The following is a 27,641-nucleotide window of genomic DNA, read 5'->3' on the forward strand; positions in this document are numbered from 1 at the left end:
TGCAATGGACCATGATTTTGCTGATCTCCATGGGCCCCCCATTGGGCAAGGCCCCAGAAAGCTCTCCAGTTTATCCCCCTTATGGGCAGCCTTGCAGCTAAAAACGCCTCACAGGAGCTTTAACGCAAACAATGAGACTTGCCCAGAAGTTTCTCTTAAAAAAGCGGTATCTTACATTCTTTCAAATCATTCTAGATAGATTATAGATTAGATTTTATTGTCCCCAAAGGGAAATTCATTTTCACAGTACTGTACATATTCTGTGTGTGCTGTCGCAGCAGAGTGTGCGCCATCTTCAAGCAGAAAATGATTCTGCAAAATTCACTCAGGATATTGATTCCAAAATTATCATTGCGATTCATCATTGACACAAGCCCTTTTCAAATAAAGGACAAGCCAAAACACAACCATGCAAAACAGTTTAATTTCCCTGATATCTGACAAACACTGTTTTTCTGTTTGTTATCAAGTACACACAACAACAAATAATATATAAACATACAAGAAACTTTTCATTGTAAGAAGACACTTGATCACAGTTTGCCACAAGTACTCAAATGCTTCACATGTGCAAGGACTGGCCGATTGGCATGATGTTTAAAAAAATCTATGTAGAAGTACTGTTTGATAATGAGATCTTTGATGGTGTTTTATTTTTTTTTATAAAATGCTGAGAGGTAGGGTGAAACCTAAAGTGTTTGCTGGGTTCAGTCTACAGTCTAAGACCCATCCCAAGAGTTAAGTACCAGTATGTGCTGATAAGGTCTCTGACTCTTAAGTTGACAGCCATGCCACTAGAGGGCACCCTTTAAATTTACAGTAGTTTGATTTTGTTAAAGAAATCACCTGCAGTCTCCGGGCAGGTCTGAGCACTGGTGAGTCATAGCACCATACACTAGCACATACACAATCGCAGAGAATAAGGGAATCCCTTAAAATAAGCACCAACAGTACACAGTGTCATTGAATGAACATTACAGTAACGGTTGCTTATTAACCACAAACAGCAGCAGACAGAGATTGTGCATTTTTTAGTTCTTTTTTTATGGCCAGCTTTAACTGGTTTCACACATATTTCTTTTTTCTCAGTATTTATGTCAGCGAGAAGGAAACCTGATTGGGCTCATTTCAGGTTCAGAGGAGATAAAGTTTCTCAGGCGTCAGATGTCAATCTGGAATCTTGATCAGCAGCTGCTCAGTCTTCAGATATCAGGCTCAGGATGTTGTCAAACATGTTTGGATGCATCTCAGCTGCCTGTCATATTAATGTCTTTATAAGGAATTTATTCTGAAGGAGTGTCATTCATTGTGGCACTATTCTTTTTTGCTCAGCACAGTTTGTAAACAGATTTATGAAAGTGGACAAAATACGAGCGTGTTGTTGCTCCAGCCCAGGAGGGCAGTGAAGTTCTTATGTGTCAGTCTAGTGTTCATCATCCAGCCTTAATCTGATGAAGAGTCTATTCAATGAACAAATCCAGAAACATAACAGAGCATTTTGCATCTCCCTTTGAAAAAGCGGTATTTGTAGTCCCTTGTCTTCCACCTTGAAGGCACAGGATGAGTACATAGCTGCGGTGAGAAGGAGTTTGGCACTGAAGAGTGAAGATGCTCCAACAGGAGGGTGATCCCTATGATTAAGTCACTCCTGACTGGCCCGTCTCTTCTCCAGCTTCATTTTGAGTTCCTCATTGAGTGCTGTGAAAAGGCACAAGAGAATAACAAACAGTTGATCCCTGAGTTGAAGTGAAACTGGTAACAAAGCTGACAAAAATGCATCAGTTTCTATCTAGTTGTCTACTCACTCTGTGCGAGAGGTGATGGGGAGAGGATGAGGCGTCTCATTGGGTTGGTGGGTGAGGCTGGCACTGATGAGGTCAGAATGCGACGGTCAGGGGCAGGGGATCTGGACAGGGGGCTGCTGCACCAGCGATCTGCTCCAAAAGAAGACCCTGATTATTATTTCATTTTTACACTGATGACACTGTAATGTATGCCACAACATTTGCTCCAGACCAAGCTGTAACAGCTCACTTTTAACCCATTTTAGCACCATTTTTATTACTTAAAACTTGCTCATAACACTGAAATAAAGTCCTGCTCTTTTCAAATGCAACATCCAAGCAACTAAACCTGTCATCAATTCACATCACAGGGAGTCAATTATAACCACAGATGTAATTGTATTTAATAACATGAATCTCTCTTTTGTGCCTCTAATTTGTGATAGAAAAAAAAAGACTTAGAAACTGAAACTGGGCTTTTTTGTATTTTAGAATGATCTTGCTTTCTTTTCAGTCTAAAATAGACTCTAGTCTCTTACTTTGAAGTCCTCATTCACCGTTGTTGCCGCATTTATGTTTTGGATGGTCTTCAATTTTCGAATGCAGATGAAACACTAGCATTTTCTAACCTATGAGGTTACTGTAGGACTGCTTCCTTCATACTTTCTAACCTGCAGTACATCCGTCTAAAGAATACAGGAATGTACAATCTTTGGTTTCAGGATCTATTCCTGTTGTCTGTTCCAAAGGTCAGGACTGAACTGAAGCATTCTGTGTGAATGGATTACAGACAGCCAAAACTTAATGAACAGGTTTCACTGGATGCTGATATTAAATGACTTTGAGGCAGACATATCTGGTTGTATGTTCTTTCTCTCTATTTGTGATTATTGTCTATTTTGACAAATGTCTTTAAAATGTCTTTTAATGTATTGTGTTTTATATTTGTATGTGCTGCTGCCTGTACTGGCCAGCTCATTCTTGGATAATACATTTTACTTATTTATTATCGAGTATTAAGGTTCAAGAGGTATGACTGTATGACTGTGTTTGAGACAAACCTTGTTTTGGGGGCAGGGCAGGAGCCTTTGGCAGGGGGCTGGTGGGGGCGGTGTGGAGGATCCTTTCTCCATTCTCATCATTGGCAGAAACGTATGCTGATGATGTAAACAGAGTCTCAGTTGGTAAGTGGTAAGAAAAGAACAGGAAGAAAAAAAACATCAAAGTTATATGGATAAATGTGTGCTGTATGGTGGAACTCACTGATATTCTCTTCATAAGGCTCCTCCAAGAGGAATGGTTGTAGAGTTCCCGCTGTCTTTTCCACAAGAGCATCAATAACTTCATGAAGTGTAGCACAAGGGATCTAAAAGAGGTCATTTTTTACACATTAGAGGTACTCTCTTTACATTGAGCGGCATGTTATGGCTTTGTTGTTGTTCTGTTGTGTATGCATATCAGTTAAGGACCATGTCCAGTTCGACAGGTTGTCTGATCCATGATACATTTTATAAGGAATGTGAACATCCAGATAAAAAAATGAATCTGGGAATAAAATCAGAATTGAGCCTTAGGCTCAGATCAAATTGTGTTTATTTGGTGTGGGCTGCAGGATTAGAAGTAATTCTAAGTGCAGAAAGAATGAAATGAGTTGATAATGTTATTGACAAAAGCCTTTTGATGAAAAGTAACAGTCTGGTCAGGAACACTCTTGTCATACATTTAATCATTTTATTGTAAAATGAATACAGTTCTACTTAGCGGAGAAAGCTTTGCTCAAAAGATGCTCCTTGGGTTAGTAAAGCAGCATGCTTTGCTTTCTAGGGAACACACTGCTAAAACCCCTCAAATATAGATAGATACAATTACAATGCCTATTGAATACCATAAAGTTATTGCAGAAGCAATTCCCCAGGAGCATGAATCTGAATATGAGGGTACAACAAGCCTCATGCTATAAAGGAGGAGGCTGGGGTGGTGGCGGGTGCATCAGCATTAATGCAATCAGAGATTAGAGAGAAGGATATTTAAATGGACTGTTGTGTTGAGAGCCAGAGCTGTGATTGGCTGTGTGAGCTGGGAGGTGATAATTGGGATCAGCTGGTCATCAGCTGATCACGGCTGAGTGTATGATCCTCATGTCCTACATTAACTAATGCTAAGCTTTATCAATTCTTTTTCTTATTTTTAATAATTCTGGTTCATATGTTTTAATGCGTCTAATCATGGGATCATAAAATTGATAATATTAATGCACTTAGCAGATTTTTCTTAGTGATGTCTGCTTAAAAGTTTACACAAACTTGGTACTTTAATGTTTTATATTTCTCCATTCATGTTACGTATGCTGATGTATACCCATGTCAGATCAAGTAAGACTGTTAAATGCTCGTGATAAATACACTAATATAGAAGATAGGGCTACATTTTACTTAGAAACTGCCAAAAAGCAGTCTTTATGGATTTTCTACATAGAAGTACTTTAAGCAGATCGGGTATGTGTGATGCTATCATGATTTCACATTAAAAGGCTCTTTTTAAAGGTCAAGTGAGGAACATGTGGAGAAAATATCAATTTTGGTGTCTCTTTACAACAAAACCAACGTCGTACCTCTTCTCTCTTTGCTGTATTTGTCCTATTTGTAAAAATTGTTCTTTCCTGAAAAATTTTTTTTTTAAAAATCTAATCTAGATTTATTCCAACAGTGAAATGTTTCAATTTTAATCATTACTGTGGAAAATGTTTTGTAAAAACTTGTTTTCTGCAGCATTTTGTAAGATGCACAGCACATGAAAGATGCAAGCTATTTGAAAAGAACTCCAGGATTGTTTAGAGCATGAATCAAGAAGGTCACTTTTACCTGCTTTTCTCCCCAATTATTTAAAATCTGTCAATAAAACCACAACATTGGGCTTCTGTTTAGTAAATTAGTAATTTTATGTTTTGGAGATGGATAGAGGTGAGCCAAGTTTAGAATCACATCTGGTCACTACTGGCCCTGGAAAGGCCTCATGGGGGTGACAACATTAGGGAGGTCCGAATAATTCTGGACCATAATGTCTCAAAACTCTACAATAAACTACATCTTTTGTGTCATGTAACCTGCGTTAAATTCAGATGGCACACAGTAGGACATGCAGATGATAAGCCAGATTGAAACAATACTGGTATCATATCTGGGCATGTATTTGCTGAATGATGTAACGCTACAAAAATTAATTATAATAAGAACTTTTCTGAGGGTATAATACACTTACAGGATTTTCCACATCAATCACGTAGCCGCCCTGATCCCTCTGAGTTACTCTATAATGTCTGAACACTGACCTGGAACACAAAGAGACAAGCAGAGTGTGTTTTAAGAATGATGTTGTGTCTGACTCTGATTTTTACAGCTGTGGTGTGCAGATGTTCGGCAGTTGATTACCCATTCAGGTCCTGTCGAGTCGTGACAGCCAGCGAACACCCATCTCTGCCTGGACGGAGCAGCATGTTCCCACAGTCTGGATGTCTCTCTAAGAGGACTTCAGCTTCTGTTCGAGACACTGGCCGAAAACACCTGCATGAACACAAAAACCAGTTTAAATGTAGCCATGCACAAACACAAAAGCTGAAGGTAGAACAGCCACAGAGGAGAACTGACGGTGGGATCTCGCCCACTAAAGGCACAGAGAGGGGCGAGGGTGGAGCACGTGTTGGGGTGCGAGTTCTCCGCCTGGACCTCTCTTTATCCACCACCTCCTTCAGCATCTGCAGCTGGCCTGGCAGCAACGTGAGACAGGACGGGACGTTTAGCTGTGATGGACAAAAAAGAGGGGTTACATTTACATCTGCGAGCTGGAGAATACACATCACAGAGATGAATGTGTGCAAAAGATTTACACTTACATCTAGAGGTGGATCAAAATATAAAGATGATGCTATACTGATGCTCTGACATGTTAAAAACTTTTGACATTGGTGCCAAATATCAGTGTTTTAAAATGTTTTCAGGCTTTTGGCTTAATTTAGTCAGGACAGCTGAAGAGAGGTAGGACATGTGGGGAGAGAAAGCGTGGTGGGGCAGACACCAAGCCCAAGAATCAATCCCATGACCAGTGCGTTGAGGATTATAGCCTCTGTATTTGGGCGCCTGCTCTACCCACTGCCCATCTGTTTTTTTATTTAAAAAAAGTCTCCCTGGCAGTTCTCTCATGGCATCACTGCCTAATGACCAGAGGCAGAGTGAGGGGTAGGCTTACAGGGCTTAAGGCCCAAATGTTTTCTCAAAAGCTACCGATCTTTCAGGCTGGTAAAATGTATGTTGTCTTTTGGGGGTCATATTAGATAAATGCAAAAAACAAACAAACAAACAAACAAAAAAACAACAACGTGATAGTAAGCAAACGGGCCCTGCTAATCACAACATTTTTTTAAATTTTTGTAGCCACCAAAGGAAAAATATCAGTCTTTCTCTGATTAAATAAATCAATATCTGGAAGCACACCTGTCTTTTATGTTCTTTTTTCAACAAATAGCTCCAATAGTAAACTTAAAATTACCGTACCTTTCTAATGCAACCTAAGAAAATCAAACATCATACAGTTTCTGCCCGTTTTAGGAGGCAAGAAGTAAAAAATATTTATCTTCAACATTTATCTGGATTTTAGAATCATAAGGAAACATTGACAACAGTTAGATTTTTAAAATGATGATGTTCCCAAAGGATTTTTTCTAAGTGGAACTGCATCATTTTTGCCCAAAATTATGCACCAATTTTTTGGCATTTTAAATTTTGACTTCAATCTAAAAATGCTTGAAAACTGTTAATATACTGTAACTGCCAACTGTAGGGCGACTGTGGATCAGAAGGTAGAGTGGGTCGTCTCAAAATCAGAATACAATGGCTACAATACAATACAATCTGATATTAGTTACCAAAAGCACCTAATGGATCAAATGAGATACAAATATATATATATATATATATGTGTGTGTGTGTGTTTAATTTTATTTTTGAAATTTCAGTCCCAAAAAAATTGAATTTTCTGGCTATAATTTTTGACTTCAGGCTTTAATAGGTTAAGTTGACAAATTAGAAGACAGTGGGCTAATGTTTAATAGTGGTGAACAGTAGATGATGACAAAACAAAGCATGATGAGAAGGGAAACTGACTCAAAATTGTGGTGAATAAATGAATCCTACAGTATACCTTTTTCAGGGTATTTTATATTAGTTAATCTGATATTGTGATATACCATTATATATTACCTTACAATGAATCAGCTATCCCAGAATTCCCCTATCATAATATTATTACCCCTGCATGGTTTTATATGGAATTACATCGTATCTTATTGAATCGTATTGAGAGTTACCCCGGGATTCCCGCTTCTACTTACATCTATGACGGAGTAGAGGAAACCTTTCCACAGCTCCCTTGATTCCAAGTTTGGTGCCTAGGAAACAATAATTCAAAACCTTGTAAAAAGTGTTTTGTTTTTAATTATTATTTGTATTTTTGGATGTGTTTGGTGTCATTACAGTGAGTTTGGTTTCTCCATCCTTCATGCGCAGGATGAGTCTGGCTGCTTCCAGGTTCCTGTCCCGGCTGCAGTCGTCTTTCAGTGACACAAATCCACTGAGGTCCAGCTTCTCTACATACTGTAACACAGGCGCAAAATGTTTAAAGTTCCTATAAAAAACGTAAGTTTTATGTTAATTATGTTTTTTTTTTAAACTGATTTAAGAAACTGACTTGATTTAAGAAGTCAGGCAGACAGCTAGTTTGAGGCTTTCTCTGTAAAATGTAATTTTTTGTTTCTGCAGAATGTTGTTAGTTTCCTTATCTGACACCTACCCCGCTGCTGTGTTTACAGACCTGCTAATTAACTAATGAAAAATAATGAATCTTTATGTTGATAGTATGATTTCCTTCCATAGGTCATATGGCAGCATGTGTTCATTTCAGCCTAATTCACGACAAGAACAAAACTTCATACAGGAGCTTTAAAGCAACAAAAAGTAACTTCTCCAACTTAAAATAGTATGTTCTAAGATGATCTAACAATACTATAACCTTTAACAGGGAGAATGGTATCCATCATATCTCCACAGAGTGTCCAGTGGTCTGCTTTCAGCACAATGTAACTTTGGCAGGGGGCTGCAGCTCTCTCAAAAGAAGTGCATGCAGCTTTACGGTTCTACTTCACACACCGGCCTTCAGCTAAAAAGAAGCCAGTTAGCCTGTTTCAGTGCAGTTTGATACAATGGCTTAGACTATAGACAAGAAGAGGACAGTGACAGATGAAGTTAAGAAGAGAAAAGGAGTGTTACTCAGCAAGAAATTATTCTAAGGTGGAAAAGATACAGATTGTTGCTTTAAATGCACATAACATCCTTAAAATATATACACATTTTAAAACTTACATGAGCATCCTTGGCGTTATTGAAGAAATACAAAGAATTCCCACACAGACATGTCCACAGTCGCCTGGATGCCTGCCATACACAAAATAAATAAATAAAGAGGGCACACTGCTGCTGGTTTCCCCACATATGTAATGGATACTTCCTGTTTTATCACTCCCACATGTCCTGTCCTAAGAGATGAAGTCACAGCTGCTGTCAATGTGTGACCATGGATTGAGGCAATAGCCTGCACCTGAGCCGGGCTCACATTACATGTCTATATTGCATTAAAATTAGCCTAATGAGAGGGTGGGTTCATGGGGGAGGGTGTCCCATTCTTTGTCACCTTATAGAAATATTGCATTACAGTGCATTTACATGATCATAAAGATGCAACATTAGATTCCCTTTATAACTTCGTAATCTAGAAATTGGAAATGGACATAAAAATCAGGTTGCCAGAGTGACATGGAAACATTAGTTTTCTCATCGTAGTGAACTCTAGGTGGGTATGATGATTTCCATACTTTGTTTTTTACTTAAAACCGTGTATAATTATGAATGTGCAGGATACAGCAGCAAATTGTTCAGGTGTTTTAATTAGATTCAGCATGCAATACTGACATCAATCGGGTTTGTTAGGCTGTATTATGGTATGCTATCCCTGCCATGTTCTTATAGAAACTACACAACAAATCTGTTTCGCTGAATGAAAAAAAAATCTCCCGGCAGATCCAAGCTCCAGGCTAGCCTCACCCATTCTGCACAATAAGGAAGTTGACAGTTCACTGGGTATATGGGGGGGATCAGCCGGTGCACACTCACACTGACCACCGCTATCCACAGCAGCACACGCAGGAAACAACATGGCACTTGATCTACGCCGGGAGAGCCTACCTTTTCTTTCGGTCCTCGCTTCTCCAGGTAGCCTTCGTAGTAGCAGGGCGGAAGCTGCGCTCGGGGTCCCCCCGGCCCGGAGCGCTGCCTGACGGGTGCAGCCGCCATGAGTGTCGCTGGCTGGGCACCGACCGAGGACAAAGGGGGCGCTGAGTAATTCAGGGAGTGACACGCCTTCCCCGATGAGATAGTGCTGTGGCTCTAATCCAACAGCTGGCTGCTGTAGCCTGCTGTGTCTGAGGATCATGCAGATGGGTGGTAGTGAAGATTTAAAATTTGATGGTTGGGGGATAAATGTCCAAAGTACAGACATGCTTACTGAGAGAAAAAATAAATTTAAAAATGAAGTGATATAATTATCAGATGGGTAGCATGTCAAAGAGATAATCCTACACTTCCAGATTACCATACATCCTACATTATTACACATTCTTTAATAATACAGATTCGGGAAATACCTTAAAAACACACCAGGAGTCAAATTATTCAATATTTATTTGAAGGACAGCATCCATTCCCCTTTACATAGTGATAGAAATATAAAATACTTAATAATAGAAGATTAGTATAGAGGTAATCCAAATATCCTAAAGAAAATCCAGGATAATCCCACTTTTGGTCTCCCCACCATGTCACAGTTGCCAAAATAAAGCATTGCTTAAGACACAGAAGGCTGTAATAAAGACACATGCAAAGCAACTACATTTAAACATACAAGTCCATTAACATTAGGTAAAATAAAATAAAGCTTTTTAGTCTGATAATACTTCATCAATATTGCAACAAGATACACACTTATAGAAAAGAGGCAATACAAAAAATGTAGTGCTGTAATCGTCAGCCACAGCATTCAGACAACTATTTCAGCTTTGACAGCAGCACACAAAAATTGATCTTGGTTCTTTGTTCCACGACATCATTCATCGTCAATGTTATACAAGCGGCATAAAAGCACGACCTGAACCCCCCCCTCCCAATCTCCTGCACCCTCTCGTACTCCAGGGTTTTTAGTGTAATGAGGCATGTAAACGCACACCTGAACCACGCAGTTATTACTCAGCATAGCCCCTGGCCCTACACCTAGCATGAATAACAAAGCACGCATGCAAATATATCATTTAAGAGGCACATACTATGACAACAATGAGGAGATTATACGAGGGATGGACCAGGACACTGAGCTCCAGAGGCTCCATGGGATTGGGATGGGGCAGATAATGAGAAAGGGGACAGGGTAAGGGGGCAGGTGGTGAATAAGGACCAGTGGGGGGAGGGAGAGAGGGTATAATCCACTGCTGTGTGCCCTTCCCAGCTGAAAAGACCTGTCTGTTCCGCTCCCTGTTAAACCAGAGATGGGAGACATGAGTGGGGCGGGGGGCGGTTTAACAAGGGGATCATGACAAGATGAGAAAGTTGGCATTTTCGTGAACAGCACAAACATTCTCAGTTCACAGTCAGTTTGTAATAGGCTTAATTGAAACTGAAACCAGCCATTGTGTGCAGGCCTTCTTCATTATAAGTAAATTCTGTACACAATAGTTTGGAGATAGCATTTTCTGTCACCAGTGGTGCACAGTTTCAGCCTGAAAACAGAAGCAGGTACAAAAAACACTAAATTCACATCACACTGATTACCATGCTTCAAAATTAGAATAGAAAAGCCAAACTTACCCCAGCAATATATGTGAAAAACAAGTCCCTGACTGAAAAAACATTGACCAACAGTTTGGTAAAAGCCCACAAATCAGTTTGAATGACACTGCCAGCAGCATCAATAGAGCCTGAGAAAATAGAGGAACTTACGTATTTATGCTTACGGCTTTGGTGGATGCTAAAATAAACTGTTTCATTGTGAGGGTTTAAACAGTAATGGGAACAAGTGACTGCTTTCTTCCTTAAAATATGCAGTGATAGATGGGAAAATGGTGTTTGCAAAGATCTGAATCAACTGTGAAGCACTCGCTGTGCAAACTATGCCTCCCTGAATGTCAAAAAAGCAGCCTCTGGAAACACATGCAGCCTTTCTTTGGCATCAGCTCTATGAAAACTGGAGTGCAGTGAACAACAACAGAGGGGATATGAGTAAAATAAATTCCTGGCATACTTTGGTGTGATGCAGGTTATGAAACTGCAAATATTTGACCGCCAGCCAACTCAAACATAAATCAAACTTTCTATCACCAATAAACTGAGCTAATGTGTGCAAAGCTGCCTCTGGATTTCTGATCTTAAATAGCGTTAAATCAGGAAGCATTCAAAATAGCAGTCATTTGATGTTACATGCTCTGGCTATTGTAGACGTCTTACAACACTTAAACATAAGATAAGCCATAAAAAGATATGGATAATAAGAGGTCCTAACAGTGCCTCTAAAACAAATGATCTCTACTACCACCAGAGGGCAGTGGAAGATAGTCTCAAACATGGATATAAGGCAGCCAGTCCTCCATGTTAACTCGAGCCAGACCAGAATGACAACAGTACAAATACTGCAGACACGGAAGTAAAAACTGGGAGTGTAGAAAACACTGCATGTAAATGCATGCGTGTGCAGTACCAATATTAACATTTCAACGTTTTTAGAGTTCAAAACATATCACCTGGGCAAATAAAATAGGCTACTAGTAAAAGAATAAAGTAGTTACACTTCTTAGTGTTTGTGGATGCTTCTGGACATGTTTTTACTAGTCATTTTTTCTTGATCTTCATGGGTCCCGGTGATGGAGGTGTAGTGTACAAAGTGCAATGGTGCAAAGAGAATTAATTAATGTCAAATTTTAGAATTTGGAAAAGCACCGAAACATTATGTTGCTCTTTCTTTCTGATTGATCTGTCCTTACAGTTAAAAACATCAAATCTCGACATACTTAGAGATATTTTTTTCTTAAAAAAAAAAAGAAAAAGAAAAAAAAAGTCTTGCCTCTAATTACAAAAAAGGTGTCTTTTTGGAGACCCTTTGATAAGACTGATGAAAAGATATCTTTGGATTATTATTGACACTCTGTCTGTCCGTTCCTTCCTGCCGTACCATCTCTTGCCTGGCCGTTTTCATTATGGCAGAGGCACCATAACTTCAACATAGTTGTTGGGGAAGTATCCGGATTTGCCCCGAAGGCTTCCTTCAAACCAGTTCTCATCGATCCGACTGACCAAAGTGATGACGTCGCCCTCGTGGAAGCCCAGCTCTCCGTCGTTCTCAGGGTCAAAGTCGTACAGGGCTTTGCAACACGGCTCACCTGTATAAAGGCACACAAAGTGCAAAGACATGCAAGAAAAGGAGAAAGATTGAAAGCAGCTTTTATTATGTGAGAAATTGACCTTCAAGAGGATTTCAAGGATTCTCCTTGAAATGAAATTCATTAGAATTGTCATCAGTATGTTTTCCAACAGGACTCTGGAATGAAACTAAGAATGTTAAAACAGTGCATGTTTACAAGTTGTTCATCAGTGTGGAAAGGAAGGATTTTTCTGAAGCTCAAGAATAAAAAAGGGCTCTAAAGCTAAGGTACTTATCAGATGTTGAACCATAATGGCAGTGTAAAGTTTTTCATTTAGCATTTTTTTCTACTTCTGACTTTTTTCTTTTGTTTCAATAAATTGGTGAATAATTTCAGATTTACCCCCTATAATGATTTTTCTTGAGCTTTAGAAGCTTCACAAGTCAGTAGACAGAACTCCAGATAAATAGAATTCAGCAACACAATGACTGCAGGTCTAAGTTTTGACATTATTTAGGTTTGGTCAGGTTAAAACAGTCCAATCTCTAATCCCTTTGCATGCTGATGATTTTATATATCTGCAGCTCTGGTCAGAGAGTCATTTTCCCACTCTGTCAAGCTCAGTCTGGTTTCAAGCTGTAGAAAAGTAGACACAGTGGATTCAATAAACACCATTAAGTTGTATTAGTGTGGAATGTTTCCCCACTACAGAGGCATGCATTTACCTCTTTACCACAAAGAGGAAGTGAAAGTAGCAAAATGCTCTTATGCTGTTTTTAGTGATATGTTAACCTTATCCGTCTAACTCACGCGCTTTGTTCTTGATGGAGGATCGTTGGAAGGATGGACCAGGATATTGAGCAGGAGCTTTTATTATCACATAAAGAAAGACACATCAGTTGGAAGAATGAGATCAACTTGCACAAAGCCTTTGTCAGAAAAGGCCTCTTAGAGAGACGGACACACAATCACACAGCTCTTTAAAAAAGAAATAAATATTGAGTTTACCAGAAGAGTAAGCTGGAGGGCTTGAAGCAGCTGGTGAGTATCCTCCGTTAGATTGTTCCGAATCGCCATAGTCGAAAACTGGTCTTGGCTTGGGTGTGTACTCACGTCTTGGCCGAGACTGAGCCTCATTCACCCTGCATTTAATCAGAATAAAAAAAAACAACAATACTTTTTTGAGTTGTGAAGTAGGGGGTGCACAAATGCACAGAAAGGTAGGATAAACAACAGACTGTACAAAAAACGACATCACCCATTGGTTTCTGAAGAGTTTTAAAACTCAAGGATGAATGCAGTCGCCATGTTGGAAATGCTGCCTTAACTCTACACTGTGTTCCAAATAACTATGCATACTCTGCTTTTGTTCATATTTTCCTAAATAGTGTATAAAATTAATTCATATACAATTACATTGTAATCTGGATTTTTTTCAACAAAATGACCCATGATGACAATGGCATCTTTTGCAAAATAACTTCAAATGTGTTGTTCCAAATTAGTATGAAAAACTCATAATAGTTTCTAAAGGATTGAAAACAGAAGTCTGTTATTTTTTTTTTGCATTAGGAGATAATTTTTCCCAAATCAAAGCTATTTCAATCAAAAACATCTTTACAGAGATCCATATGAACATAGGAGCCCTTCTTTGATAATACCCTAACAACTTTCATCCATTGAACTTGTAAGTCCATGTATAGTTTCTGCCTGAATTCTCTTTGCCAGAATTGCCTCCCAGAGCTGCTGTTTTCAGGTAACCCGCCGTCCACCCTCATAGAGCTTACTTTATAAGGATGCACCACAGGTCCTCAATAGGGTTGAGGTCAGGGGATGATGGTGGCCACACCATGATTTTTTTCTCCCTTTTTGCCCATAGCAGCCAAGGTTTCAGTGGTATTTTTTGCAGTATGGGATGGTGTGTTATCTTGCATGAAAATGATTTTACTCCAGAAGGCACGGTTGTTCTTTTGATACCATGGCAGAAAATGGGTAGTTAGGAACACCACGTATTTTGCTGAGGTCATTTTGACACCTTCAGGAAGTACAGGGGCCTACCAACTCACTGCCTACAATTCCAGCTCAAAACATCACTCCACAACTTCCTTGCTGACATTGCAGCCTTGGGACATGGTGGCCATGCACCACACTACATTTGAACTGTGTACGGACAAACCTTTCTGTCCATACTCTGCATTCAGTTCATTAGTTTTTCTTCCGTTCTCTCGAAGCTTATGGATACGGATCAAATGTTGCAATACCACTGCCAAATGTGGGGCAGTGTTTAGCAATCTGGGCAATAGTTAACCCATGGTAGAAAACACAACGAACAAGAAAGATTTGAAAGAACTTAACCAAGTTTTCTGAGGAAATAAAAACAAATAATGAGTGACTTATTATTATCAGTACAAGCATAACAATAATGTTAGCTCACCTGGACACAGACAGACAGCTATAAGAGCACAACTGAGCCTTCGTCCAATAGAGTCCCATTCTATGGGACACATGTAATAGCATCGAAGCAGCTTGGTAAGAGACGACAACCTCTAGTGGATTCGTTTTTCAATGTCCATCCCAACATAATAGACACACATCAGTATGAGGGTATTGATGGTTGTAAAATTCAAAATGCAGAGATATATTTTCATGTGAGCATACAGCATAAATGGGTCTTTACTTAATACGCCTTGATCTGAACAAACCTTTCTGCACTCTGAATCCCACACAAATCTTTTCACAACACGATGATCTCTCTTTATATATATATATATATATATATATATATATATATATATATATATATATATATATATATATATATAAATAAATAAATATTCTGTGTTTTCATACCTTTTGCAAGATACTGCACTATTTCACACTTTTTAAAGATCTTTCTTTTCCCCATATTGCATGAAACCTGATTTGCTTAACAATGTGGAACAACATCCTCAAGTAGATTCTCTTTAATTAGGCTCACCTGGCAAACTATATACCAAACTCGTCTGAGAATGATGTCAGTGATGTTAAATGACAAGCAGCTCAATTGAAAACTTTGATTGAAATACTACAAATTAAATGTTTGTTTATTTGAAATCAATATGCATAATAATTTGGAACACAGTGTAGATGGAAATGAGGCAGGCCTTTAAAAAATAAAAATAACACCTAACTCTTAATCTAAATATTTTCAATGAAGACACAAATAAATTATTTATTTGTATACTAAAAATAGGCTTTCTAACGTGGGAATTGATGGAACTTCTGGGCTTTTAGAGACAGCCTAAGGTGGACAGTCACCAAACTTTTTTCTTCCTACCTGTTCTACCTTTATTTGGACAGGACAGCTGGAGAGAAGACAAGAAGTGATGACAGGAAAAAGTGGATGCTTAGGAATAAATATTGATTTTTTTATCTTAATTTATGATGTTCATTTAAAAGTGTTAAATGTTCAGCATTATCTGCTGACATTCACAACTTGTGGTCAAATGGGCAAAAGAAAAAAGAAAAACATCCTGCTGAATCATTCCTCGTCATGAGCTATAGGTCACAGATTCAACAAAAGGAATGCCATCGGTCACAAACAGTCCTGGCACTGACCTTTCCCTCAGTTTTTCAGAAAGCTCCTCCAGGACCTGTGAGGCCTGTTTGTGGTACTGCAGCAGAGACTCCACCAAAGAAGACAGCTGACTCACCTGCTCCACCTACAAGTACACAGAACTAATTTTACAATGAGACAATGACGACAGCAGCACCAAAAGCATTCTTTACTGGTTCACATTTGCATTCCAGTCTCTCAATTGCTCTATTTGTTTTTAAACACATCAGTATAGGTCGTCCCATTAATTTTAGCTCTGGAACATCTCATGATGGCAGGTATGAAAACGGTAAATACCAGACAAAACAGGTTTGACAAGCTCATGCTAGTACAAGTCACTGTGGAAAAACACAACACTTCAAACTCACTGATGCTTCCCTAAAAGACATTGCATGTGCCATGGCACTTAAGAAGCTGTCAGCAGTGAGTAACAGTTGAAACAGAGATATCAGACAGGATGTATATCATCAGTTGCTTTACAGACACAGTAACAAGAATTCTATTCTTTTTACCATCTCTACCTTATATCTTCCAACAAATCTAGAGCCATTTTTCTTCATCAAGAAATTTCCCTGAATTTGTCAGAAAACACATTAGGGCTTTTTGATTGTAGGTCCAAAAATTAAAGTCAACAAAATATAGAGCCACTCTGAGAGTAATATCCAGGATTTCAGAAGATAAAATTACAAAAATTGCAATAGTTTTTTTTAGATCAAAGCAGTACATATTCTTATAATAAATAACTAAAATCAATAAAAAAAAAATTAGAACCAGAATTTATTTGGAAAATATTGTAAAACTCTGACTTTTCAAAGTTATAACAAAAAAACAAATAGCCATTATAAGTTGTTATGTAGGAAATGTTTTAAAACAATAACAGTTAAATCACTGCATAAATCCAGCATTAGAATAATTTGATCAAACTTATTTGTCCTAAGCAAAAATTATTTTGATTCCTTTTGAATAAATCTATATTAATGTACATGTACACCAATACTAAAAATGAAAGTTTCCTCAGCACCTCCCAGTCCTGGTACAAAACAGACAATCTGGCAGCTCCAATAAAATCATTTTGGCTTTGCATAGAACTTCATGGCATTGAAAAACATATGCTGTGAGTAAACTCTACTAATGTATCAATGACTTTATAAGGTAATATTTGCTGACATAGATATAGTCTAACAGTATATTCAATTATTGAAGTCCATAATTGTGATGATGTTGTCTGTAAGAATGTACTGTAGCATGCTAACACTATTCAGCCAAATTTACTGGTGACAGGATTGGAAATAGAAACAGGTTTCCAGAAAAAAAACTTAGTTACAAAGTAAATCCTTGTTTGTGGTTTCTTTGTGCAATAAAATAATGAGAAGTATATATAACAGACAAGCGGCAACCTCCTGTCCTGAAAATGAAGCTAATGCGGAAGTGCAAAAAATTGCAATACAGTGAGTGTGCACTTGAGGCTGGCTACAGGAACACTGGAAGTCCCGTCTAAACACCTGTTAAAAAGCTGTTTCTTTAGACTAGAAATAAACTGGTTTACAGCCTGGTTAAAAAAAAAACAAACATGTCTCATTAGCTAATGTCTTCATGTGCTCTCACTGTACGGGGGTAAATTTTTTTGTACCACAATCTTTCGGTTATATTCAGGAAAACCTCACTGCGCGTCTCATCTGATTGACAAATAGCTCAATAGGCAGAAGCTACGTTTCTGTCAACCAGAATGCTAGCTAGCTAGCTGACAGGATGTTCAGCTTAGTGGGCGGGCCGTTAGGTTGATCCAAAGTTTGGCTTAGAGGGCGGGCTGTTAGGTTGATCCAAAGTTCAGTTGAGACTGCGATTTCAATATGGAAGCCCCCATGGATTGGCTTCAAGAGCTGTTTGAGTCTGCCTATTGTAAGCAGACGGCTGACATCACACAGGGTTTGTCCAATTCAATCTACAGTCTATGGTACCAGAACTTTTAGTCTCTTTCTAAGTATTCAACATGTATTCTGCTGTTTGTTTATAACTGGACTTGTAGGGAAAACAGGCTGCCTTTCATCCTGCCGTTGCAGTCCAGAAAAAAGCTGTATGTTCAAAATCTTATACAACATTTGGAAAAAAAGTGTTTCTTAAATTCAAGGATAGCACTGAGATGTTACAAGCTACCTTACCCATGGTTACATTAGCCACATGATCATTTAGGCTGCAGTCAGTCTGGTTGGGGGCAATCAAAGGCTCACAGCTGTTGGCAGTCAGAGGGAGGTGAACCCAGACAGGGTTTCCCCAGAAAAAAATGACTGACTGCAACACTGAGGCAACACGAGATCAAAAATAATTAACATTTACTCAGATTACTGTAATGGAGTAGCTTTTTAGGTTACTTGAACTTTTTGAGCACATATAAAGTATATTTTGGAGGAAGAGTTGTACTTTACTACATTTAAAAAAAAACACTGATTACTGTGAAAAAAAACAACCAAAAGTCATAACAAGGAGGCTCTAGCTTTCTGTCAACGACATGAAACTGCCTAGTTGTTTGGCTCTGACTACATTGAAGCTATAGAGAGAGAAGGATTCCACATCACCTCTTAAAACGCTGCATTTCACTTTCTTATAAATTTGTAACCTGACCTAAACAACCTGGTTGGAGATCCATATTCTCAGGTGGTTATAGCTAATCAGGAAAGATCTTTTACCCTACAACTTCTGAGTAGCAACTCAGTACTTTGAGTGAACTTCAAGATAAATACTTCTTACTTTTACTTGAGTAGATTTACAGACCAGTAATTTTACTTCTACTTCAGAAACTTTGAACCAAAGTAGCTCTACTTTTACTTGAGTACAACATTCTTGTACTCTTCCACCTCTACCCTATAGTTACAAATATACACTGTTAATTGTGTCTATTTCCCATTTCTAAAATGGGAAAAACAAAACAGCCAAGTCCTTAAGCATTAATGACTTTAAGCCTCATTACCAATACCATATAGTTCAACCCTCTGAGCCCTAAGCTATTTTTCAACAATTTTGTCTCTCCTGGACTTATTACACAGTCATGTTCTACACATGATTTTTCAGGACAACCTGGGCTTTAAAAATATGTGTTTTGCTGTAATGTCACTTGAATTAAAAATAAAAGTTATGGGACTATAATGCAAAAGACACAACTAAACAGATATCACAACTAAAATATTTTTATGTATTACACACAGTAAACAATAATGACTAAGACTTTTTTGCAAACACTTGTTCTCTCATCTCTTGAGGACCAAAAAGTGAAAAAAAAAATCAATCTGTGAAAAAAAAAAAAATTCCAAATATACACATATTTACAAAAAAGTCCCTGCCTCTTTGTCTTAACTTTATATGAGCCATTTTTAAAAAGATTTAGTTTGGGCTTTTTGTGCCTTTATTCGATAGAGTAGGACAGTGGATAGAGTTGGAAACGGGAGATTGAGTGGGGAGAGACATGCAGTAAAGGGCCACAAACTGGATTTGAACCCAGGCCACCTGCGTAAATAGTCGCGCTTAAGACCACTAGGCCATCTGCGTGCCCAAGTCGAGCCATTTTTTTTAAAGCCGTTCCTTTCTGCAGTGACACAGAGAGCCACATCGAAGGCTCCCTGCATCTCTTTCTCTCTATTATAAGCTGTTCAGGCTGTTTTTAGTGTAAAGTATAACCTGACGATGGAACAGCCTGCCATTGGTTGTCACAGCCTGTCTCAATGCATTGTGGGATACAAAATGAAGGATAGCATTAGCCACTAGCAGAGGAAACAATGGCAAAATTGATTAAAATGGATAAAAAGATGTTCAATGTCAGAGGTACTGGTGTGGATTTAATCCTTAAAGGTCCCAGAAAGTCACCCAAGCTCCAGGCTCATTAGTAAAGCTTCCGTTAGGACCACAAAGGCAGGGATAGCATCATAAGAACTGAAAAGCGGAGGGCTTCCAGAGTAAATAAACGTAAGTGGCTATGACATACGGTTCAAAAGTTATTTAGCTTTATATAACCAGTGTTTTTTCTTGTACGAACATTTTACCAGGCTGTTAGACATTTCTGCTGTAAAATGAGGCTACTTAAACATCTGGCTATAAGGAAATCAATCTGTTTTTGAGAAAACCTTGGAACCATTTGAGGAGCTGCGGTCTTGACATTGGTCTTACTTCTTAGCCCTGGATATTGCTGCTTGGACTGCAAACACTTTTAGGTTTAAGATTCCTGACCCCAGATTGAAACTTATGCTTTTGTGCATTCACATTTAAACCAACTGGTATTTCTGTTCAGCTTTCCAATCACAACATGTTTCCTGTGCTGCCTCAGTTTAACTGCTGCCAAAAAACATCTTCAAAAACACATTAAAAAAAATTTTCAATGCCTCCTTTAGGTGTGCTGCTAGCCTTGCAGCACAATGGCCATATCTCTTTCAAGAATGACTAAACAGCAGCAGCAGGTTTTAATTTACTGTCTACAGTATAAAGAAAATCATGTTGAGCCGACAGCCTACTCACATCTGTTTCAAGCAGGTTGTGCATGGAGCATTCAGCCATGTCTTTGGACTCATGAAACTTCTCCAGGGCCTGCCTGAGCTCTTCGTCTGGGATTTTTCCTTGACGTTTCTTTTTGTAATCGTAGTCCAGTCGGCGGCCCTCCAGCTTCTTAAGGTGGTGCTGAAGAGCAGAAAGAGAAAGAATTGAGTTTTCAAACAAGTATTAACAACTGTTTCCCCTTGTTTATATCTAGAAGAAATATACATGATGTAAAAATCTGCATCTAGATCTACTCTAGACAATGTGTTTTCATATTATAGTAGGAAAACTGCTGTGGAGGCCATTAGTCAAGGCCTGGTGTGTCTGTCCAGAGACATACTACATCTCTATGATTACCTGAATGTCTTTGACATCCTTCTCGGCAACTGCCTGCAGTGGGTCAATAAAGTTCTGCTTTACATCAATATCCAGAGAGTCCTTGACCTCTGCCAGCCTCTTCATCGACTCCCCAATGTCCACTAAAGCCCCACCTGCAGCAAACACACGAATGTGACAAATACTAGCATTAGAGAGTGTGACACATCTCTAGATATGTTAATAACACACAACATAAAGGACAGAGCATTAACAATACAAGCACACATATGGATTCCCTCTCAAGATTGTAGGGTTTAAAAACTTGCATGCATGTGTTTTAAACCTTTTATCTTATCTGAAAACTGTAAATATTTTTTACCAAAGTTAGAGTCCTCGCCCATGTCCCGTCCATACTTGGTCATGCATTCCCCCAGGAGGCCTTCAGGCTGGGGGTAGCCAGGACTCATCACCTGCCCACGGATTTTGGACACTGTGTTGAGCATGGAAAGCTTGGCTCTTGTTGCTGGATTGGGCTGGAGGTATTCTGATGTTTTATTTATAACTTCCACCACTGCCCTGCTGGTCACATCTGCTCTCTGGGGGTAAAGAGAGGGGCAACTAATATTAACTTACTTAAAATTTTAGTGCTAGTGGACAAAGGACCATACGGTCTTCCTACATGTTCGGATGTTGTATTTTTGGTGTCATTTTGTGTGTATATTACCCTCTCAAGGTCTCTGAAGTCTTCATCCAGTTTGGTTCCCTCTGCACCTCCAACTTTCTCACTCACCATCTGAGAACATAAACCAGTATGCGAATGTTACACGTCTCTCAGTGATGATTACAAGGGAGCTATGTATCGGTATACTACAGTCATGACTGGGGCTGTTCAATTATGGCAAAAATACTCATCAGTTTTTATTTTGATTATTGAGATCACAATTATGACACAGTTACTTGTTAATTTTACATCATCAGTATCACATGCATTAATCAAACCTAGATGCTCTTAAAACACTGAACAACAAGGTATTAAGGAAAATAAATGAGTGGAAAAAAATACCCAAAATAATGATATATTTACTAACAAAGAAGAATAAAGAAAAAAGCACCATTGCAACATACAAGAACAAACTTTGAACATTTACCATGTGACAAAACCAATGGCCAAAACAAGTGTAACACAGCATGCAGCACAGTAATTGTTTAATAACAATTCTTGCTTTAATAACCGTAGGAAGTTAAAATTGAGACTGAAATTGAAGCTCGATGAATTGCCCAGCCCTCCTCATGATACCATATGCTTCCAGTACTGTACATTACCACCACTTAAATCTACTTATAACTAGGTCTGTCAAACGATTAAAATGTTTAAATCATTATTGCATTTTAAAATTCAACAGTTTGCATTTAAATCTGTTTTTGTGTCATTTTTGAGTTCCTACTTTCAGACCGGCTTTTATAGGTAGAAGATTATGACATGAATTTAACCACAGAAAAAGGAACTTGTTATGAATAAAAAGGAAATAAGGGGACTGTGAAAATGGTAAATGTCTGATAAAACAAGGAGTAGATGCCTTTTGACCTGTCAATAAGAGGTTAATGAGTAATGGTGGATAGGGGTGGGATATATATCGAGTATACTCGATGTATTCTCCCATTGTCCCTGAATGCATCGCTCACAGCAGAGAGCTCACTCCCCCGTCCATCCAGAAAACCCTCCTCCGCTCATGCGCGTTTCTGTATCAGCGCAGGAGAGAGGAGGTAAACACTATGGGTAAACAGAGCAGCGTGGCGAGTTAGCGGCTAGTTATCTGCGTTCAGAGACGGACAATGAGAAACAGCGCTGGGTCTGTCATCTGCCAGAGGTTCAGCTTTAAAAAGAAAGAGGTTGAACTTGCGCGGTAATCGTTAAAATACACTGCAGTGTACAACGGCAGTAACACAACACGCCGCTAAAGACATGAGCCCAGTGTTGTTGAAAAGCCAGGATTTAAAAAATTCACAAAGACACTAAACCCAGAATATGTGATTTTCCTGGACGTGAGCATTGTGCTAAAAAATCTCTGCCAGAGTCATACATGTCAGAGAGAAGATGCATGGAGGATTGGTGAGTTTTGTGAAGGTCTGCTTCACCCTTAATGAGGAAATTAATCATTTTATAATCAGCAGCAAACATAACACAGAAAACATTTCAAGACTGTCCATACACTATAAAAGACAGAGTATTTCACGATTTATGAAGCCTATGTTTGATTTATTAGTAAAAGATTGAATGACGTCCTTTTCAAAATAAAACAGTGTTGAATTTGACTTTGTATTGATTTTTTCCCTTTCTGCATACAATTTTATTAAAAATCCAATAGAACATTCTTTTTTAATCACCAAACTAGTGTCATTTGAAGCTGAATTAAACATTATACAGCCACTTGGAGGACATTTCAAAGTATCACGATATATACCGTGTACCAGGATATAGCAGAAATATATCGGGATATCAATTTTAGGCCATATCGCCCAGCTCTAGTGGTGGACTTACTTAACATAACTGTGGCTACATGGAGACACTGCAATGACTTAACCGAAGTGTGTTGAAAAGGACAATAAATTCACGCAATTTATCATGCACATAAAAAAAAAAAAAAAAAAAAATCACAATGAATCTGATTCTACAAAGGCTGTGTGAATGTTGTCTCAATATGTCAGCCAGGCGACTGACTGGAAACCTATCAAGGGTATATCCTGCCTCTTGCCCAATGACAGCAAGGAATGGCTCCAGCCCCCTGCATGACCCCTATTACCTTTATGAATACAACCAAACAATCTGCACCTACAATCTACAAAGCAGCAGCTAATGGGGAATCTAATAAACTAAGCTAAACTAAACCTGGTCATAAAATAGAATAGGTATTGATGGATGCTTGAAAACATTTAATAATAATTCAAATAGTTTTCCTCTTCTTCCTCTTCAATAATGCACTCCAAGAGGTAGGTCAACTACAGAACATAATTTTCTGAAGCTGATAGGAGACTGATTTGCTTTAGGACAATCAAACACAATAAAATAAGTTACCATGTATTGTTAACACTATTACAAAAAAATGCTATCAAGATTCGAAAAGAAATGGTTAAACAATGTCTTGGTCAAACCTAACCTGAGGACATATATCAAATAAGTCAAACATGATGGTACTGAATTTTATGTTGACGAAAAGCTAACAAGAAGTCAGATCTTTGGTTAAGAACCAAAGAACAGGAGTCCTTCCTCTGGCTCTTGAATTGAGAAGGTTTAAAAACATCCCAAAAAAAGCACAGACTGTGTGAACTTAGAAGAAACTTAGACTGTGTAATTTAAAGGAAGTCGAGAATTAATCTCAATTTCTTTTATATTGTCCTGTCTATGATGAGTTAAGATCACCTCTGATGAATGAAATGTTTGTTCAAAATCCTGAAATATTTTGGAGCAATGATGATGACTGGAAGGAGCGTTTGTTTACTTTTAATGTTTATAGGTTGGCCTCTTTTGTAGCAAAAGCCTGGAAAAAACATCAGCGTAGTTTGTTTCTTTAGTATTATTCTACCAGGCGTCTACTTTGGTTTCTGGTCTTTTTGTATTATTATTGGTGTCTTGTAAGCCTATTTTGGCTGGGAATATTGTTTATGCATGACATAATAATCGAATCAAATCCTGTTCAAAGCAGCCTGAATATTTTCTCCTGAAAATGGATATCAAATATCTTCCGCTGTTTCCTTTTCCATGGCCTCTTCAAAAAAAAATTCCCGAATTCAAAATTCTTCTCAAGTCTTCTTCACAAAGAGGCAAAGTATGAAAACGCTCCTCTCTTCCCTACTAAGAGCCACTGCCCTTTAAGGAATTATACTCCTTGTTTCCGTCAGGTCAGCATACACTCTGCACTTTCCTATTCTGCAGCCACATCCATGGATACCATTACTAAACACACATGCTAACTCCATCCAGCCAACCCTTCCTAATTCATATCCTCACTCACACATGGCACATGCATTCTCCAGCCCTCTTCCAGTTCAACAAACACTCAAGTCCACTGCAGTTGGCCGGCAGGCCAAACAGAGCCTCCTTGTGTGTGTTTCTCATTTGGTTCAATTCAGTGCAGCTGTCATAACCAGTCTACACATAAAACTGCAGGACCACATGCATCAATCAATCCTCCTTCATATACAGCACATGCATGATGACTAAGTTATACTGTGTGAAATCTTAGTATCTCTGAAAATACTTCAAGCAATGAATGACAGCTAGTTCATGTGATATAATCAAGTTTCAGTCTCTGGCTTCCTAATGTAAAGTCGTAGCTGGATGTTTGGAATCCAAAGTAAGTCAAAAACATTTTCAGCAACCCTGCCACCCTAGTCATAGCAAGAACATTTTTTCCTTTATGTGCATGAATAATAAATCGGCCCATCCTGGTCAGATGTAAAATTCAATCCATCTATGAGAGTTTGGATTTTATTGCAGTAGTATAAAGGTTAAAGGGACATATACTGATAGGCAGGTTTGATTCAGTATTTAAAGGTTATGGAGATAAATATTGGTGTCCTACCTGTAAATTCTGGTAAGGTAAATATGACTCATATAAAGCCAAAGAACAGTAACAATTGTCTCTCAGTACTTGCCATTTAAGTCTTGATTGCAATCAAATACTATTAAAGGTCAGCAAATAATTAAACCAAACAGACTGAAAGAATAGTAAGTTGACTGAGATTTGTTCATCAATTACAAAATCAAGACAAAGGATGATGTGGGTTCAAGTAAAACAGTGGGTCCACAAGGATAAATCAGTGTGTACAGTATCAGCTCTATATGTTAACTTTGTAACTTGCATGACTTTAACTTTGTTAAAGCATTTATTGATTCAAGAATGTTTTATGACATGATGACTTCGACTTTGTTAGGCAGCTTGAATGACTGATTACCCTACTCCACACCCTGTTCCCTTTTTCAAAGCCTGAAAGGCTAAACATCTACTACCTATTTGCAGACCTTCTCTAAAACAGGGCTGAATGTTCAGTATATGGGGATATAAGCAAAAATACTGTATGTGCCAACAGCTGCTGTAGGAGCTGGGTGGTACTATTACCTGTGGTTTGTTTTAAAAGGTGTCAACTTACTGACTAAATCTGCCTTCATTGCATTATTTACAAACTGGAAGCTGGTTTGGGCAGAGCATTCACATATCTAAGATTCCATAACACACCCACTGAGAAGGGAGCTGTCATTTCCATTATGCATTATGTAAGGCCAGGATATGAAGGTGCTGAAATGGGGATTTGTCTTTTGAAGCTCTATGCTGAGGGGTTCACTTTATTTGAAAAACCACCCCAAAGCCAGATATACTTTAGTCCTTAACAAAGAGAGCTCATTTAATTTTGCAGGGACACAAAATACCAAATACATCCCTAAATGTTCAACCAACACTGGGAGATGATACTGATGCAGAGATTACAGCACATGTCTATTGACATTTGAGTGACACGGCATCCAGATACTCCTTTTGTTTAGATATTTGCTTTCTTGATTTGCTTCCCTAAGCGACAGGATCCTTCAAGGATTGTCAGTGTTAACTTGTGATTTAAGTCCATGACTGCTGAATGAGACACAGAATTGTTGTTTTTAATAAATCTAAACACAAATACTCAACACAGCCCGCTTACATAGTATGTCCTACAGATCTGACATGTATCTCATCACATAATCAGAAACAGGCTAGTTTAATCTCATAACTGGAAACACTAAAATTCCTTAAATAGATATAGAAAGGCACATTTATGAATAATCTCAAAATATGTTGTACTGTTTCACCAAACACATTGATAAATCTGTCATGACAGAAATAGTGTTGTGGTCACAAACATTAGCATCACTATAACCCAAACAGGCGTATTAACACTTTAATGATGGGTTTACCTGCTATTTACACACCAACAAGACTAGACATATCCTACGATGTCTTTATAGAGTATCTCCATCAACACTAAATATTGCCATACCTAAGCTTCCGTGTCTTAATTCCGTGCCTTAATTTCCGGAAAATAAGCAATGAAAATGTCATTAAACGTTAAATAGTAAAACTTCAGGAGCACCACCAACGAATTTGGATGGACAAAAACTTGGCACACATTTCTCACTATTGAGTTGCCAGACAACAATCTGAATAAAGATTATGTAAAGTAAGTATTTCCACACATAGCATCAGCACAGATACTTATAAATATAGCAAACAATACAGGTTAATCGTTAGCGTCAGTTAGGGTAAACGTTAAATAACTTATCCTGTAGATTAGCGTAAGCTAATTTGACAGCCCAACGACAAGAAACAACCAATTTGACTGCAGTGAAAGAGTTTAATAACAACTGAAAAACGTATTCCTACACTTTCAAACGATGGCATAACATTATTCTTGCTGCGTGCTTAGCCAACAACACTTTAGCGTTTTTACCTTAACAGGTTGGCTTCGTCTTAGCATAACTTCAATAAAAGTAGCGAAGACTGTGCTAGCTAAGTAGGCTAGCAATGCTAACCGCTAGTGTTTAAAAAAGTCGCGCGTTTACCTGACTCGCTTTGTAAAATTGCTTCTTTAGTCCTGCGACCGACATGTTGAACCGTCACCGTTGCCACCTGGACTTCGACGGGAGAACAATGTTTTTAGCGCAGTTGTTGTGAGCTTTCAGTTTACAGCACAGACAGCAGCCGAGCAACACGTCTTCAAACTTTGCACCCTAGATGTAAAACTTGCTAGGCAACCACAATTTCCTGGCTCCAGCTGCTAGAGGGAGGCACCATCCTGGTGGATAAAGTGGGTCAAACACACACACACACAATCCATGCATTCAAACATCCCTCTGTACTGGCGAAAACACACCAATGAATGAATAGCTCAC

General features: G+C 38.5%; 2 protein-coding genes across 3 annotated transcripts; both read right to left on the reverse strand.

The window, feature by feature from the left end:
* Positions 1-548: 548 nt before the first annotated feature.
* Positions 549-9,193, reverse strand: stap2a (signal transducing adaptor family member 2a). Its single transcript, XM_041803735.1, has 11 exons — positions 9,074-9,193; positions 8,195-8,266; positions 7,310-7,429; positions 7,168-7,224; positions 5,429-5,580; positions 5,213-5,344; positions 5,043-5,112; positions 3,048-3,150; positions 2,846-2,941; positions 1,806-1,934; positions 549-1,698 (listed from the first exon to the last, which is right to left on the reverse strand). The coding sequence occupies exons 1-11, from the start codon at positions 9,179-9,181 to the stop codon at positions 1,643-1,645; spliced, it is 1,095 nt and encodes a 364-aa protein (XP_041659669.1). The 5' UTR covers positions 9,182-9,193; the 3' UTR covers positions 549-1,642.
* A 357-nt stretch (positions 9,194-9,550) lies between these two features.
* On the reverse strand, positions 9,551-27,530 carry LOC121520339 (endophilin-A2-like). 2 transcript variants are annotated; one of them, XM_041803732.1, is made up of 9 exons: positions 27,312-27,530; positions 21,447-21,515; positions 21,102-21,318; positions 20,762-20,895; positions 20,387-20,545; positions 15,889-15,992; positions 13,300-13,433; positions 13,102-13,158; positions 9,551-12,309 (listed from the first exon to the last, which is right to left on the reverse strand). In XM_041803732.1, exons 1-9 carry the CDS (start codon positions 27,354-27,356, stop codon positions 12,125-12,127), a joined length of 1,104 nt encoding a protein of 367 aa, XP_041659666.1. In that variant the 5' UTR covers positions 27,357-27,530; the 3' UTR covers positions 9,551-12,124. The 2 variants fall into 2 exon arrangements, with proteins under 2 accessions (XP_041659666.1, XP_041659667.1); XM_041803733.1 differs by lacking the exon at positions 13,102-13,158 and having other exon boundaries at positions 27,312-27,529.
* Between the last annotated feature and the right edge of the window lie 111 nt (positions 27,531-27,641).

Source organism: Cheilinus undulatus, linkage group 13, assembly GCF_018320785.1.
Source record: "Cheilinus undulatus linkage group 13, ASM1832078v1, whole genome shotgun sequence".
Taxonomy (NCBI): Eukaryota; Metazoa; Chordata; class Actinopteri; order Labriformes; family Labridae; genus Cheilinus; species Cheilinus undulatus.

What these genes read in the sequence shown, in the direction of transcription:
- stap2a (XM_041803735.1), bottom strand. Translation starts at nt 9,181, where the DNA reads ATGGCGGCTGCACCCGTCAGGCAGCGCTCCGGGCCGGGGGGACCCCGA. An exon ending in ATAACGCCAAGGATGCTCAT is followed by an intron (nt 7,430 to 8,194) that starts GTAAGTTTTAAA and finishes CCTGTGTTACAG; the next exon opens with TATGTAGAGAAGCTGGACCT. An exon ending in TGCCCTGCCCCCAAAACAAG is followed by an intron (nt 1,935 to 2,845) that starts GTTTGTCTCAAA and finishes CTTTTGGAGCAG; the next exon opens with ATCGCTGGTGCAGCAGCCCC.
- LOC121520339 (XM_041803732.1), bottom strand. Translation starts at nt 27,356, where the DNA reads ATGTCGGTCGCAGGACTAAAGAAGCAATTTTACAAAGCGAGTCAG. An exon ending in AATTTTACAAAGCGAGTCAG is followed by an intron (nt 21,516 to 27,311) that starts GTAAACGCGCGA and finishes TTATGTTCTCAG; the next exon opens with ATGGTGAGTGAGAAAGTTGG. An exon ending in GGGCGAGGACTCTAACTTTG is followed by an intron (nt 20,896 to 21,101) that starts GTAAAAAATATT and finishes TGTTTGCTGCAG; the next exon opens with GTGGGGCTTTAGTGGACATT.